General features: G+C 55.4%; 1 protein-coding gene across 4 annotated transcripts in view; it reads left to right on the plus strand.

Annotated features, from left to right (window-relative positions):
* Positions 1-351: 351 nt before the first annotated feature.
* The window catches only part of SLC12A3 (solute carrier family 12 member 3), a 35,635-nt gene continuing 19,746 nt past the window's right edge, over positions 352-16,240 (plus strand). For 2 of the 4 annotated variants that reach the window (XM_065899288.1, XM_065899290.1), the window contains exons 1-14: positions 352-633; positions 1,070-1,216; positions 2,704-2,779; positions 3,501-3,596; positions 3,913-4,052; positions 4,448-4,558; positions 5,552-5,663; positions 6,479-6,609; positions 11,175-11,259; positions 12,186-12,340; positions 12,624-12,731; positions 13,200-13,323; positions 14,956-15,057; positions 16,069-16,224. In XM_065899288.1, the coding sequence (XP_065755360.1) occupies positions 352-633; positions 1,070-1,216; positions 2,704-2,779; positions 3,501-3,596; positions 3,913-4,052; positions 4,448-4,558; positions 5,552-5,663; positions 6,479-6,609; positions 11,175-11,259; positions 12,186-12,340; positions 12,624-12,731; positions 13,200-13,323; positions 14,956-15,057; positions 16,069-16,224 (1,825 nt within the window). The remainder of the gene's footprint in view (positions 634-1,069; positions 1,217-2,703; positions 2,780-3,500; positions 3,597-3,912; positions 4,053-4,447; positions 4,559-5,551; positions 5,664-6,478; positions 6,610-11,174; positions 11,260-12,185; positions 12,341-12,623; positions 12,732-13,199; positions 13,324-14,955; positions 15,058-16,068; positions 16,225-16,240) is intronic. The other 2 variants (XM_065899289.1, XM_065899291.1) reach the window with 1 other exon arrangement.

Raw genomic sequence — 16,240 nt, forward strand, 5'->3', positions numbered from 1 at the left:
CCTAAGGATCAGCTTGGTGAACACTCCTTCCTAGGGTCCGGCTGCTGATGTCCACTGCCCCCAAACTCAGAAGAGCCTCTCTAGGACCCAGGGGCTGGGCATGCACCCCTTCTCTGCTGACCCAGCCCCGGCTCCCAGTCCGAGGCCATGTTGCTATCTCCAAGATCAGATGGTGGGTAGGACAGCATCAGGCACGTGCTCTGCCTCCCACCCTGTCCAGGGACCTTGCTTGCCAGCTGTGGGCGGTTTGGGCCAACCTCTCCGCCTCCTCCCTGCTGTGGCCCCAGCCTATAAAGCCACCCTGCGTGTCCCCGCCGGCCCCGGTCCCCTCCCCTGACACCCAGAGCCACAATGGCAGAGCTGCCGGTGTCGGAGATGCCCAGGGACCCTGCTCTGTGCAGTGGGCGCTTCACCATCAGCACGTTGCTGGGGGGTGATGAGCCCCCCCCACCGGCCGCCTATGACAGCAGCCACCCCAGCCACCTGACCCACGGCAGCACCTTCTACATGCGCACCTTTGGCTACAACACTATCGATGTGGTGCCTGCCTACGAGCACTATGCCAACAGCACCCTGCCCGGCGAGCCCCGAAAGGTCCGGCCCACTCTGGCCGACCTGCACTCCTTCCTCAAGGTAAACACCGTCCCAGAGGAGTGGCCCTTCCTGCTGTGTGACCTTGACCAGTTACCTAACCTCTCTGAGCCTTGGCTCTGTCATCTGTGTCATGGAGACAAACAGGTGTCTTCCTCATGGGTTGAGAGGCCCACATGGAATGCGGGTATGGGAGCTGTAAAGCTCTGGGCACATGTAATATTCATTGCCCAGTCATTGGCAACCCAGTCAAGCAATCTAGGGTTGCCCAGAGAGGTAATGAGCTCCCGGTCAGTGGAAGTTTACAGAGTTTACACTCACCTAAAGGAGATGGGGAGAGGAGGGTAAGAAAGGTCTGCAGCAGAGACGGGGCTTGCTGGTTTGCTACTTGGGAGGCTGGACGGTGGAGGGTGGGGAGGCGGGGGAGCTGGATTGTCATGACCCCTGCCTGCCTGACCCACGGTCTCTGCGCTCCCAGCAGGAAGGCAGCCACCTGCATGCCCTGGCCTTTGACAGCCGGCCCAGCCATGAGATGACCGATGGGCTGGTGGAGGATGAGGCAGGTACCAACGGCGAGAAGAACCCTGAGGAGCCTGTGCGCTTTGGCTGGGTCAAGGGGGTGATGGTGAGTGGGGCGTGGATGGGATGTTCAGGGATAGGGGTAGGGTGACAGAGCTCCATTCAGGCTCAGCTTGGACTCTCGGGCCTTAGTAGTCAGCCCGGGCCTCAGTTTCCCCATCTGCCTAGTGACCTCAAATTTTCTCTGCTTTTGTACTTCCTGACCTCCGTTTACCTCCCAGACTGAGACCTAACCCTGGGGAAGATCTCTGTTTGTCTGCTCAGTCATCATGTGACCTTAGACAAGTTACTTAACCTGTCTATGCCTCACTTTCATCCTCTATGAAATGATGAGCATTCAATGAATTAATACATGTAAAGCGCTTGGATGAATGCCCACCTTGGAGTTATTGAGAGAAACTGTGTTTCCCCAAAGAGCCCCCAGAGGGCAGTACTAAACACAAATCCACAACATTGTTTTCTCATTCTCCACGATGGGAAGGAGAATGTTTGCTGTTTTAGACCCCAAGATAGCAAACAATCTAATGTACTTGGCTTTGGAAGACATTATGGCACTTTACAGAGGGGATCGCATGAGATCTAGGAGAAAGCTTCCCGCTCTGGGAGGCAGGAAGCCTGGGTTCTGACCTTAACTCTGCCAACTGCCTGCTTGGCTGTGCCTCTTTCTCCATCTGAACAGTCAAACGCCCTCTAGCTCCAGAGGCCCGTAATCCGGAGTCTGGGTCTCCCTCCCTCACTGTGGTGGCCAGAGCCTGGTGTGGGCCCATTCAGTACCTCAGAGCATATGGAGGGCCTTAGAAATTTCCCAGGCCTAAAATTTTGAATCACTATGTTATATGCCTGAAGCTAATATAATATTGTAAATCAACTATACCTCAATTTTTTAAAATAAATTACATTCAAAAAAATTTTAAAGGCTTAAAAAAAAAAAGAAAAGAAAAGAGAAAGAAAAAAGAAATCCCCCTGGGCTTGTAAATGCCACATGTCCCCCACCCCAAGACGTGGCTGGGGCCAAAGACCACACCAGCCCCTCCCACATGGGATTCCAGCCTCAGCTGTGGCGTCTGGCTTTGCTTTAAATTCGGAAGCTGAAGTCAAAGCCACCTGAGCCCTGATTTCTGCTTGTATGTAGGGCATTGGCTCAGCTAGCATTTGCTGAGTTCCCCCTGAATGCCAGGCTCTGGGCCAACAGCTGGCCACTGGGCCATGAATGGGGCTGGCAGACACAGGACCTTGGGCTTAGAGCAGGGTGAGGGGTGATAATGTTTGCTGCCCATCCTCAGGCCTCGATGGAAGGAGGGTAGGAGAGTGGTGGGAGGGACAGGTGGGTCTCTGGGTACCCCTCCCCTCCCTGCCCCACAGAACCAGAGAGGCACTGAAGTGGGCACCCACTAAAGTGGGTGAAGCAAGGAAAGAACCCAGGTGTCCCCTAGGTGCCCGATGCCATGCCAAGACTGGGGACAGGGACTTATGTGCTTGACCTTGGGGTACTCAGCCCCCCCCAGGTGGCCTCTGACCCCCCTCTCCTCCCAGATCCGTTGCATGCTCAATATCTGGGGTGTGATCCTCTATCTGCGGCTCCCCTGGATTACCGCCCAGGCAGGCATTGGTGAGTGCTGCCTCTGGGGGGCAGGGGGAAGGTGCGCCCGGGTCCTGGTCCTCCCAGGCTCCACGGGAGCAATCTTGAACTTGGGTTACAGAGCCCACAGGTTACAGAGGTCAGGGCAGTGTGGCCAAGGAGCACTGGACGTGGAGTCAGCAGGCCTGGGGGCTCTCCCTGGCTCAGTTTGCCCTCAGTAAGTCACTTAACCTCTTGGAGCCAAATTTCTTCTGCAGAGCATCTGGGTTAGGAACTCACACTGTGGACAGACCAGCTGCTAGCTCTGTACCATGCTGTGTGACCTTGGACAAGTTTTTAACCTCTCTGAGCTTTGGTTTCCTCATCAGTTAAATGGGGGCAATAACTGTCCCCACCTCACAGATCTATTGTGGGATTCCTCTGATGCACATAAAACAGCACAGGGTTTGGCACCCAGAGGTGCTCATCAAGTGGTAACTATTACTTTATTTTTTATTATTAAGAGAGGATACCTACCCTTCCATACGTAATGATTCTTTACATGTTGGCTTATCAGCTCCCTGGCTATTTAGAATATACCAGGAGGTAGACAGAGACCCATTTTTCAGATGAGAAAAGTGAGGCTCAGAGAAGGAAAGTGACTTAAGTCATGTGGTGAATCAGTTGGCTGATTCAGGTTCCTCAAATGGCTCCTTCTGAGAAATGCCCTGACCGAGTTTTGGGGCGATCACCTCCCCACCCACCCCCACAGTCCTGACCTGGATCATCATCCTGCTCTCGGTCATGGTGACCTCCATCACGGGCCTCTCCATCTCGGCCATCTCCACCAACGGCAAGGTCAAGTCAGGTGGGCCCCACCCCAGCCCCAAGGTCCTCCTCGTGTAGGTCCCCGAGTATTCACCCCGGGAACGGGTCTCTGAACCACTCCCTACCCTCCACCCCCACCCAGACGGGGACGCCCCAGGCTGCCCCTGTTGATTCCAGATGTAGGCTTCGGGCAGGCTCTCCACACCCATGGGACGGGATGGCCTTGGTTGTCTCCTGCTCCATGAGCCCCCTGGGCCCCATGCTCACCCCCTCCCAGCCTCAGCTCTGCCTGCCCCAAGTCCACCCCAGCCAGGTGACTCCTCTGGTTTCATGGCTCCTGGCTCTGTCCCCAATAGGTGGCACCTACTTCCTCATCTCCCGGAGTCTTGGCCCAGAGCTAGGGGGCTCCATCGGCCTCATCTTTGCCTTCGCCAATGCTGTGGGTGTGGCCATGCACACTGTGGGCTTCGCAGAGACCGTGCAGGACTTGCTCCAGGTGAGGTAGGGGCTGGACCCCGGGCAGACAGAGCCCCGGCCGCCTGCCACATTCTCCTCCACACCTGCTGGGCCTGGCCTTCCTGCCCCTCTACCCAATTTGGCCTTTAGGGACCAAAGCCACAGTCTGATCATTGTGGGTGACTCTGATGATCTCTTCAAATAAAGACCATCCCCAGAAGTCTCCTTCAGGATTGCGTGTTGCCTTTAGGGCCAAATTGTCCAGACCCATGCAGTAGTAGCTGCTTTGGAGGACTTGTGGGCAGGGGAGGAGTTTGAGTTTGTGTTTTCCTATGAGAGGGCAACCATAAATGAGGTAAATCACGGTGGAGGAGCCTGGGGGGTGGGGTGGGCTGTTCAGAGGCAGCACGCGGCCTAGCCTGTCACCTCCCCCAGGAGTACGGCTCGCCCATCGTGGACCCCACCAACGACATCCGCATCATTGGCGTGGTCACCGTCACTGTGCTGCTGGCCATCTCCCTGGCTGGCATGGAGTGGGAGTCCAAGGTGAGGACAGGATGTTAGGGAGGGATGTGGGCACGGTCGAGTGCGGAAGCAGGAATCGCGGGACCTGGTCCCAGTCTTGGTTCTGCCTCTTGTTTGTGTCAGATGAGCTTTAAGTTCTGCTGCTGTGACACAGACCCTAAGGAAGGGGGCCTTAAGCCAGAATCGTTCATTTCTCTCTCATGGAACAGTCCAGGTGTGTGTGTGTGTGGCCCCTGGGGACCAGGTATTCAGGCACCTTCCATCCTGTGGCCTCTCTACCCCTGGGGTGTGACCCTCATCCACCTGGCCCATGACAGCCCCCACCTCCATGTCCACAGCTCAGTCAGCAGGAAGGGGAAAGAGGGTGGAAAGGAGAGAATCCCCTTCCCCTTTCCTTTTCTGTCCCAGCCTGGAAGTTGTACATATTCCTTCTGCTCACTTCCCGTTGGCCGGAACATGGTCCATGGCCACACCTCACTGTAAGGGGGGCTGGGGAAACGTGGTCTTCATCTGAACCTATCCCAAGCCCCGAGTCAGAGGTTCAGCATGAAATAAGGGAAGAGATGTTGGGCCACAGCCGGCAGCCTTGACCAGCACAGCCCAGGCCCCGGCCGCCCCGCCTCTCGCCCCCTGGCTCTGACCTCCAGCTCCACCACCTCCCCACTGTTCCTTGAATGCACCAAGCTTATGCCCCCATCATTCTGCTGCTCCATTATCCTCCTCCTTTAGGACCCTTGAAGACACCTTCTCAGGCCACCCTGCTAAAGTAGCCTCAACCCAGTCCCCGGGACACCCCCTGTTCTTACTCTAGATTCATCCTCCTTATTTATCAGCAAGACAGGAGCCTTGCTATGTCGCCAGCTCCTAGAACAGAGCCTGTGGAGTAATGGGTGTTGAATGAGTGAATGAATGAATGAATGGGAGAGTAAGGGACCTGGGGCAAGCTCTTCTCTGCTGGGGCTCCCTGAACAGGCGGAGCCAGACCGTCTGACCTCCAGGTTCCCTTCCTCCCAGGCCCAGGTGCTCTTCTTCCTCGTCATCATGGTCTCTTTTGCCAACTACCTGGTTGGGACACTGATCCCCCCCTCTGAGGACAAGGCCTCCAAAGGCTTCTTCAGCTACCGGGGTATGTGCGGGTTGGGGCCACTGCCCGTGGCTCTGGGGACAGGGACAGTCTGCCCACCAGTCTGGCCCATTATGTGGGCACCGGTGTTACCGAACCAAACGTGGGTCCGCTTACCCGTGCGCAGTAAAGCCCATCTACTGACACTGGGCTGTGGTGAAGGAAAGTGCAGCGTTTATTTCAGGGTCAAGCAAGGAGTCCAGGGCAGCAAGTGCTTAAAAGACCCAAACTCCCTGAAAGCTTTCAGGGAAAGGTTTATAAAGATAGAGTGAGGGAGGGGGGTGTGGGGTGTGTGATCAGCTGGTGGACATTCTTCTGATTGGCTGGTGGTGAGGTAATCGGGAGTCAACATCAGCCTTCTGGTTCCAGCTGGTCTGGGGTCTACGTGCTTGTGGGCAGCACGCAGTTAACTTCTCCCACCTGGTGGGGGTTTCAGTAGCTGCAAAACAGCTCAAAGGATCTGGCCCAGAATATTATCTATAGCCCTTGAGGAGGAACTAAAAGTCCTTGACTTTGTTTAATGGTTAAGCTACTATTATTTTGTCTTGCTTGACTGTTTTCTTCCTGCATGTTCTCACTTCTCTGATTAAATGTATTCTTTGACTAAAGTTTATCTACAGACAAAAGGCAGGCAGAGGACATGGGTGGGGGTCAATTCTGGGAAGGCCCCGTAGGGTCCTGCTTGGTTACATGGGGAGGCTGGCACCCCCAACCCCCACAGCCAGGAGCTGCCATGGGAACCTCCTGCCTGCCCGGCTGGGCCCAGAGAGGGTGCCCAGGCCTTCCAGGAGGCCCTGACTCAGGCCTTGTTTTTCCAGCGGACATTTTTGCCCAGAACTTGGTGCCTGACTGGCGGGGCGTGGACGGCAGCTTCTTCGGGATGTTTTCCATCTTCTTCCCTTCGGCCACGGGCATCCTGGCGGGAGCCAACATCTCCGGGGACCTCAAGGTGAGCAAGACGCCCAGCCCTCCTGCCTCCTGGCCCTATCCTACCAGGATGTCCCACTGGGCACTGAGCGGAGCCCTGAGACCCCAGGGCCAGAGCTTCTAAACTTCTGTGCGACGCAATCCAAGCCAACCCAAATCCATCCCATTCATCCCACTCCATTCTGAGGCTGTTGATTGGCACCACTGCACTCTAGGCCTTGAGGGCCACCCCCAAATGGGCTAGTCTCCTCCCTCGATCCTGGGACTCCCAGCCTAAGGGGAAAACTGAACCAGCTTGACCTTCCAAAACTCAGACGGGATCAGGCACATCCTCCCAGGGCTCTCCATCGTCTTGATGCGGGCAGGCTCCTTGGCACGGCATGTGAGGCCCCAGCCCCATGGGAACTGTTGCTGTTCCCATGACCCCTGCCCCAGCCCTGAGGATCTACTGCTTTGCCCCTGTTGCCCTGTCCCTCCCTCCACACCTTTGCCTCTTCTGTGCTCTCTACCTGGGACTCGCTATCCTCATTTCTTTACCTTGTAAAGTTCTGTTCCTCCTGCAAATTAAAGCCTCCATCCTTACACCTCTCCCAGCCCTTTTGTCAGTTTTGGTTCCTCTAATTTAGTGATGTCAGGCCACTTATGTCTCTGCCCCGCCACATCTGGAGAACTGGGGCCTACCTCTCTGTCCCTATTCCCAGCTCAGGGTCTGACGCGTCCTAGGTGCTTGGTGCCTGTGTGTTGAGTGAACAGTGGTGGGATGTGGCAAATGGGAAGTGTTAGAGCAGAAGTACAATGCGCACAAGTGGGGGAGAAGTGCAGACTGAGGTGGCAGGGGCTCCAGCAAAACTTATGGCTGAAGGTGGGGCTGAAGCTGGGCTCTGAGAGACGAGAAAGCCAGCGGAATCTTTGCCAGAGGGAGGTTATCAAAGGAGCTGGTACACAAGTGGGGATGAACAGTGAGAAGCCTGGCTTTGTGCTGGGGACCTTCACCCTCCATCTCAGTCCCGCTCGAAAGGTGCTCCTTGATGCATTTTCTTAAATGAATTAAGAATTGTGCACTGGAGGCAATCTCAAATTGCAGCGTGGCTCTAGCAGGACCTGGAAATCAGAGGGAGGCTGTGTTTGCCCGGCTCCTCTCCCTTCTCTGGGGAGCAGCCAGCAGGGGCCTGGTCTTCCTGCCCCGAGTTCTCTGCAGAGCTCGGGCTTGTGCTCAGGTGGCCTGGTTCCCCTCCCAGCCCCGTTATAGATCATCATAGCCTGGGGATTTATCTAGATGCTTTATCAAGCTTCTTAGGTTACCAACCGGCCCAGTGTGCAGGCATCAGGTTCAGGCAGCTGTCTCAGAGCTGGGGGCAGGGGCAGGCACCTTCTTCTGTCTTAAATGCCCTCAAGCCCTAAAGGGACACTTTTCTCCTAGATTTGGCCCCTTGCCCATCCAGTGGGACAGTAAGTCCTCAGCGAAGAGCAGCTCCCGTTCATGGGGACTTTATGTAAGTCCCTTAAAAACCTCTCTGGACCTCAGCTTCCCCTGCTGTAAACTGGGACTCACACAGCCCTGGCTTCCCAGGGCAGGGAGCAAGGATTCAACGTGCTAATTTACATAAAGTGCTTACAACAGTGCCCAGCCCAGAGGAAGTGCTAAAGGCTGGTTGTCAAGGTCAATGTCATTTTTACCATGTGGCCAGCACGGTGCCTCCTTCTTTAAAAATAATATCTGTGGGACAGCTGTAAGCTTCTACCATCATCACTCCCATGTTACAGACGAGCAAACCAAGCTTAGAGAGGGTTAGGGGCTTGCCCAGGGTCCCACACACAGGTGTCAGAGGATCTGGAATTCAAGTTTCTAAAACAAAGAGACCTCAACTTTATCACAACAACTCCATCATTCAACCAATGTTTTTTGAGCACCTGCTTTGAGGCCAGTGTCTTGTGGATGCAGCAGTAAACAAAAGAGACACAAATTCCTGCCCTCATGGAGCTGACATGCTAGTGAGAGAGACAATCAACAAATAAATAAGTAAAATCTGTAGTTTGCCTGACGGTGGTTGAGCGATGGGGAGAAAAATCAAGCAGAGAAGTGGGGAGGCAATCCCTGGGTCAGGGGTGCAGAAGCATGGTGTGAATTTACACAAGGTGACCAGAGACTCCTGAGAAGGTGACATGTGAGTCGAGACCTAAAGGGGTGATGACAAAGTTGTCATTGCTACTATTAATCCTTTACGTCCCCCAACCCTTTTTTAGTGCTTACAGAGCAGTCTCGTGACCATGATCTCATGTTGGTTTAATCTTCACAACCACCCTGTGCTAAGGCCAAGAAAAGCATTATTAACTCAATTTGCTGATGCGGGGAATGGGTGCTCAGAGACAAGGGACTTCCTAGTGACTGCCGTGGGATCTGTGCCAGGCTGGTGTTGTCCCAGGTTGTGTCGCAATACAGTCCCCACCCCTAACCGCTTATGTTTACAGGCGCTGGCTACATGCCAGGCTACTTTCTTATTTCACAGATAGCGGGGGAGAGACACTGAGGCTCGGAGAGGTTAAAGGGTTTGTTCCAAGGCACACAGCCAGGAAGAGATAAGCAAGATGTGGACCCAGATATGCCTGATTTGTGAGTTGGGCCCTGAGACTTCATGCCAAGACATGAGGGTAGGATGGAAGCCTGGTGTATTCATTTCCTGTGGCTGCTGTAACACGTTACCACAAACTTGGTGGCTGAAGACAATGGAAATTTATTCTCACACAGTTCTAGAAGCCAGAAGTCCAAAAAAAGGTGTCAGTAGAACCATGCTCCCTCTGAAGGCTCTAGGGAAGAATCCTTCCTTGCCTCTTCCAGCTTCTGGTAGTTTCCAACAATCCTGACCATTCCTTGGCTTGTAGCTTCATCCCTCCAATCTCTACCTCTGTCTTCACGTGGCCTTCTTTCCTCTGTGTGTCTCTGTGTGTCCTCTCCTCTCCAAGGACACCAGTCATTGGATTTAGGGCCCACCTAATCCAGTATGACCTCATCTTAGCTAATTACATTTGCAAAGATGCTATTCCCAAATAAGGTCATATTCTGAGGTTCTGGATAAATGTGAATTTTGGGGGACACTATTCTACCCACCATAGGTGAGCTGGGAGGTTGACCTGGTCTGTTGGCCTTGGGACCAGGGACTCAGGGCAGGGCTGGCTGGCCCATAGTTGCAGGGCCCCCAGAGCAGAGACCTCAGCAGCCCAGGGTGCTCCAGAGCCTCCAGCCTCCCTCCAGCTCTGCTCCCACTTCTCTCTGACCCGCCGCGCCCTTCTTCCCACCCCAGTGCCTTCAGAGCCACGTAAATTGTCCCCTCCACCCTGAGGCCTTCCAGCATTCCTGGCAGTGTCTCCCCTACCTTGTCTCCCAGCGCACTGTGATCCTCTCTGTGGCGGGCACCATCTGCCCTGTGTTGGCAGGATCCCACCTGTACCTCCTCCACTTGGGCCAGGGCTCCTTAAGGGCAGGTTCAGGGCCTGGTCATCACAGATTGACCATGGGTTCCAGCACAGGGCTCCGAGTGTCTGAGGCAGAGAGCTGGATCATGGCCAGCTTTGCTTGGACTTGCCAGTGAATTTGAACAGCGTCATAGTCCCTCCAAGCTCTGTCACCTGTGATTCTTCCTGCCAGCTGAGCGGTGAGCAGAACGGCCCAGAAAAGGCTGGCAGGTTTACGAATTTACTTCTTATGGCTGACGTGACCTTCGCCTCCAAGCTAAGGTCTGTGCCTGGATGGGAAACTTGCCATAAAAATCCCAGCCTGCGTTACTCCACCCAGGATCAGCACCCCCGGGGTGGCCTGAGGCTGTAGACCTCGGCGTGGTCAGGACCAAGTTGCTGGTGCTCAGTGAGCTGGGCCTTGCTCACAGCTCCCTGGCCTCAGTTTCGCCACTAGCCGCTTCTCAGGAAGCTATGTTTGAGAAAGTGCCTGGAAGAATGAAACACATGACGTGGATGTGAAGGTCTGCTACTACTGCCAGGAAAGCACCAGCAGAGTTCTTTCTCGAAGAGGAAGGAGAGAGTTTGGGGCTTGTCTATATATTGATTGCTGTGGAACCAGACAAATCAACTGGTGCATGATAGTGACTGCATGCAGTGAGCCCAGCTGGTGAGCTGGGCCCTGGTCTAGGAGCTTGACAAGGATTAATTGGTTTCACCAGCATCCCTGTGAGGCTGGAGGGGCTGAGCATGGGAGGACATGCACGCTGCCCAGTGATCACCTGGATTTGCCTCAGGCAGGCTGACTCGGGAGCCCTCCACCTCACCCCACCCTTCACAGCCCCCAGAGCAAGCGTCAGCCAGGTGTCCTCGGAGACCAGGCCTGGGGCTGCTTGGAGTTCCTCTCTCTGCCTTGGGCTCCCAGGGCCCTGAATGTGGTCTCAGCCGTCCCCTTGGTTCTGTCCTGTCCCCCTCTGTGGGTCCTCAATCTCGAGGTGCCTTCCTCTCAGTGCCCCGGGGAAGGGGGTTCTGGTGGGTCAAGGTCAGTGTTTGCTGCCCCACCCTCAGCCTGACAAGGACAGGGCCTGGGAGGAGGCCCAGGGGCTGCCTGATGCCCTCTCTCCCTCCCTCCTCCAGGACCCTGCTGTAGCCATCCCCAAGGGAACGCTCATGGCCATTTTCTGGACCACCATTTCCTACCTAGCTATCTCAGCCACCATTGGTAAGCTGCCGACCCAGACCCTGGAGGGGTCACAGGGTGCCGCCTGGCTCTCTAACAAGGATGGCTGGGCTGGGAGGACATGGCACCCCCAGGAAGTGGAGCCTCGAACTTTATTTTGGGGGGCACCTTGGGGGGTAGTTTGTGGTGGAGATGGGGGATCACCCCAGGCTCCTCTGGTCCCTTCAAACCTCAGGTTACAGATTCCATGGTATGAAAATCCTATAGGAAAAGTCATGTTCCAACTCCAGGAATAATGGTCAGAACAATGAGGAGGAGGAGGAGGAAGATGACTCTAGCAACTGACTTATCACCACGTGCCCAGCCCTTTACATGCCTTATTGCATTTAATCTGGGCACTATCATTTCTGCCACTTGACGGAGGAGAAAACAAGGGCTTAGCGAGGTTAAGCGACCTGCCCAAGGTCACAGAGCCTGAATGGTAGAGGAGGGCTGTGGACCAGGCCTGGACTGCTGACACTCGCCTCTCACTGAGATCCTCACACATGCTCTTGTTCCCAATAGCCACGTCGTGGGGTGAGCTGCTCGCAGGTGGCCAAGGGACGTGGCCCAGGTCATAGCCACTTAGGGCCTGAGATCCGGTTCTCCACTTTAAGGAGGCCCCTGTGACCTCAGGTCACTTAAGCTCCCTGTGTCTCTGTAGAATGGCAATGACAATAAAAGTAGTCGTAATACCTGTTTCCCCAGAGTGTTTAAAGTCCTTAACACAGGGCCTGGCGCATCGGAGGTGCTCCTGCATGGTAGCTAAAGTCATTGTCGCCATCATCATCATCATTATCATAAAGTAAAGGAAGAGCTGGCCCATCAGCAGCATGTCGCCCTCTGCAGAAGCGTCTGGTGTTTTCAGGGTGGGGAGGGGAGGGGAGAGGAGGGAAAGGAGGCCTCCCCACGCCCTCCTTCCTCCTCAGGCTCCTGTGTGGTTCGAGATGCCTCCGGGATCCTGAATGACACGGTGACCCCCGGCTCAGGCGCCTGCGAGGGGCTGGCCTGTGGCTACGGCTGGAACTTTACCGAGTGCTCCCAGCAGCACAGCTGCCGCTATGGCCTCATCAACCACTACCAGGTACGCGCGGCCCTGCCAGAGGCAGGGAGGGCCGGGTGGAGGCTGGACTGGGCTGGGGTAGACAAGGTTTGGGGGGCTGGCCCCAGGCCTGGGAAAAGAGCTTCAGGTAGGGGCCTGGGCCCAGTTCTTGCCCTGGTGGGCACTGGGTCCCCAGTGAAGGTTGCAGACTCAGGTGGCAGCTCCCAGACTCAGCCCCTGCCTGCAGCGGGGACTGGGGTGCCCTGGGTGGGGGGCTCTGGGCCCCACCCCTCGCCATGGGGACCTGAACCCCATGTCCCTGCAGACCATGAGCATGGTGTCGGGCTTCGCACCCCTGATCACGGCCGGCATCTTTGGGGCCACCCTCTCCTCAGCCCTGGCCTGTCTCGTCTCTGCCGCCAAAGTTTTCCAGGTGAGGCTGTGGAAGGGGGCAGGAGTGTCTAGGAGGCCAGGTGCAGGGGGCCCCAGGTGACTGCCACAAAGGCCTGGAGGAGTCATATGACCTGGTGTCTAGACTGAAGGAAAAGGAGCTAGTAAAGCAAACGCTTGCAGGAAGCAGCCCCTTCCTGTGCCAAGCTTTGAAGAGCAGCTGCCTTTCCCACCCCTCACTCCCTCTGTGCAGCCTGGCACCCCATTTGCAACCCCCCCTCCCAGTTTCCCTCTGATGTGATCAGCCCCTTTTGCCCTTTCAGTCTTCGTGGTGAGGTGGGGAGGGCAGGAGATCAGTCCCCTTTCAAGAGACAGAAGCCGGGACCCAGGTCAGGAAGTGCCCTGCTGAGGTCACGGAGAGAGCAAGCAGGGCCTGGGGTCCAGGTGGCCACAGGGGAGGGGATGGGGCAGGTCCCGGCCACGGGGTAAGCCCATCGTCCTGTGCCCACAGTGCCTGTGCATAGACCAGCTGTACCCGCTGATCGGCTTCTTCGGCAAAGGCTATGGCAAGAACAATGAGCCAGTGCGTGGCTACCTGCTGGCCTATGCCATTGCTGTGGCCTTCATCATCATTGGTGAGTGGCCACAGGGTACGCAGGGCAGCCACCTCTCCCGGCCAGCCGTGAGGGCCATGGGGACAGGGCCCGACATGCTTCCCCTGGCTCTGCATTCCTGTGTGCTGGCAGCTGGGACCTCCCTCCCCAGGTCTGAACTAGCCCCCAGGAGCACATTGGGAGCACAGGACAAGCTGACTGATTCCTCCTCGGGAGCTGGTACAAACAGCTGGATCACTGTCTCTGTAGGTATAGAACCTAGACCAACCTCATTTCTCAGATCTTGAGCTGCTGGATCTCTTGGGCTCCAAGGTAGGGGATGCCTTAGGAGAAAGATTCCAGTTAATCAGTTAATTAGATTGACTTTCTATCCTGGCTTTGCCATATGCCAATTGTGTGACCTTGGAAAAAATCACCTCCTAGAGCCTCGGTTTCCTCATCTGAAAAATGGGAGTAATAATGCATAGAGGGTGTGTCACAGATGGGCAGGAAGAGACCATGTGTGTATATCACACAAACACACACACACACATACACATGCATTCATATACGCACACACTCATGTGTGCACACTCCCCAGTACTTCCTGATTTACTTAGCCAACGAGGCAGAACTTGCTAGGAGAGAGGTGGCCCTACCAAGCAAGGGCAATCGCTGTGCCTTGGCACAATGACCCCTGGTCCCTGGTCCCTATGCAGGAATGGGGTCAGGATCAGCTGTTGGTGAACCTCCCCAGCCTGGGGGGCACCTTCCTGCCACAGCTGAATCCCTGCTCTGATACTTAGGCTGGCATCACCAAGCCATGAGACATAACCCAATGGTCTAGCCACTTCCACTCAAGGGAACCTTTCTGGATACTAGATACTCCTGGATCCTGTACCAGATGAAGAGGCAGCAGGGCCACAAGCAGGGAATGGAAACACCTAGTCAGGCCTGGCATTCCCAGATGTTCCTGATGTTTTCTGCTCACCCTGCCGTCCACCCCTGCCTCGGGTTTGATGTCGTTTTATCTGGGTGGTTCTGACTGTACCTCAGATGGAGGATCACGATCTCAAATGCTCTGGGGCAAGGCTCTTGTGCTAATTCAATGGACTCATGTTCAGAAGGCCTGGCACATAAGAGTTGTTTGTCTTGTTTTGGGATCCACAGAAGCAGACCCTGAGACAAGGATTCACATGCAAAAGTGTGTCTAGGGATGCCAGGGGTTGCAGCAGGGCAGGGGCTCATGAGACAGGGAAGGGAAGGAGCCGGTTCTTGAGTGGGTTTCCATTGTGGGTGGAACTGAGATACAGTCTCAAGGTTTCAGAAAATAGAGAACATGTGTCTTGGGTCACACTGTAAAATGTATTTCTTACTGTAATTTGTGGTCACACAAAGAGGTGTGATAGCCACTGTTCTTGGCCATCTCGTAGCCTGATGGGATCTACCCTCACACTGCTCTCCATCCTCTTTAGAGCCGGCAGTTTACAGTTTACAAAACGCTGGACTTTGAGATTCACAAAATGATGAACCCATTTCACAGATGAGAAAGTTGAGACTCACTGAGCCTCGGTGGCCCATTTGGGGTCCCCTTATCCTGAGAGGGAGGGTACCAAGGACTCCTTGGTGGAGTTGCCCAGTAGACTGTTTCCTCTCTCCCTTGGGTCCCTGAAGCTGAGCTCAACACCATCGCCCCCATCATCTCCAACTTCTTCCTGTGCTCCTATGCCCTCATCAACTTCAGCTGCTTCCACGCCTCCATCACCAACTCACCCGGTAAGCAAGACCCTCCCCCTTCATGCGGGGAGGCACCTGGGGCTGGGGTATGGAGCGGGGAGTGGAAGGCATGGATGCAGGTGGGCAGACCAAGGTCACCTCTCAAATTGAAATCAATTAAAGGGACCATTCATATAATAACAGTAATAACAGCTATCCTTTATCAAGCACTTACAATGTACACTATACATGGATTCATGCACTGTTTACAGTATGCAGAGACTTTACTAGTGCCTTCCTACACCAGTTTTAAGGGAGTCAGGAGTCTGACTCCCCAGAGAGGGAACAGAATCGTCAGTCACAGACGGGGTGGCAGCAGGTTGCACGTTGCCCAACTCCAGGGGGTGCCACTCATAGATGTTATAGATTTTTATGTTTATTATGAAAATTTTCTGGCAGATGGCAGTAAAGAGTCTCAAGGAAGTCTTTTTCTACTTAGCCCCAAATTGCCGATGGGCTGGTCCTGGGGCCACCTTTTCCCTAGACCATGGACCATGGTGCCCTGGAGTTGTGCCGTGGAGCGGCTGTCACTAGTGGCGGCCCTGGCATGGCCTGCAGGTGCGGGGCTAGGCAGAGTCATGTCCTTCCCCTCCATCTCACCCCCTCGGCTCTGTGTGAGCCCCGGAAACCAGCACTGCTGTGACATTGGATGTCCTGTGGCCATATTTAGCCAGAGCTGGACACCTCCCCCTTGGTGTAGCCTGTTCACATGGCAGGATGACAGCCAAGGCAGGTGTGTGGCCCTACCAGAGCCTCCAAGCCCAGCTCCAGGAAGCTCCTCCCCCTTGGTGTAGCCTGTTCACATGGCAGGATGACAGCCAAGGCAGGTGTGTGGCCCTACCAGAGCCTCCAAGCCCAGCTCCAGGAAGCAGGGTGGGGGGGGCGGGCACAGACTGGGACCCCAGCCCTGGGCACTGCGGGCATTGCCACCCAGGCCCTGCCCAGCTATGCTGGCCCAGGAGGAGGCTCCAGAGTACTGAGCGTACGTCCTGCCCTGTGCCCCCCACCCAGGGTGGAGACCCTCATTCCGATACTACAGCAAGTGGGCGGCACTGTTTGGGGCGATCATCTCCGTGGTCATCATGTTCCTTCTCACCTGGTGGGCGGCCCTCATCGCCATCGGTGTGGTCCTCTTCCTCCTGCTCTATGTGATCTACAAGAAGCCAGGTGTGCAGTCGCAGGC

This window comes from Phocoena phocoena, chromosome 20 (genome assembly GCF_963924675.1).
Source record: "Phocoena phocoena chromosome 20, mPhoPho1.1, whole genome shotgun sequence".
In the NCBI taxonomy this organism is placed as follows: domain Eukaryota; kingdom Metazoa; phylum Chordata; class Mammalia; order Artiodactyla; family Phocoenidae; genus Phocoena; species Phocoena phocoena.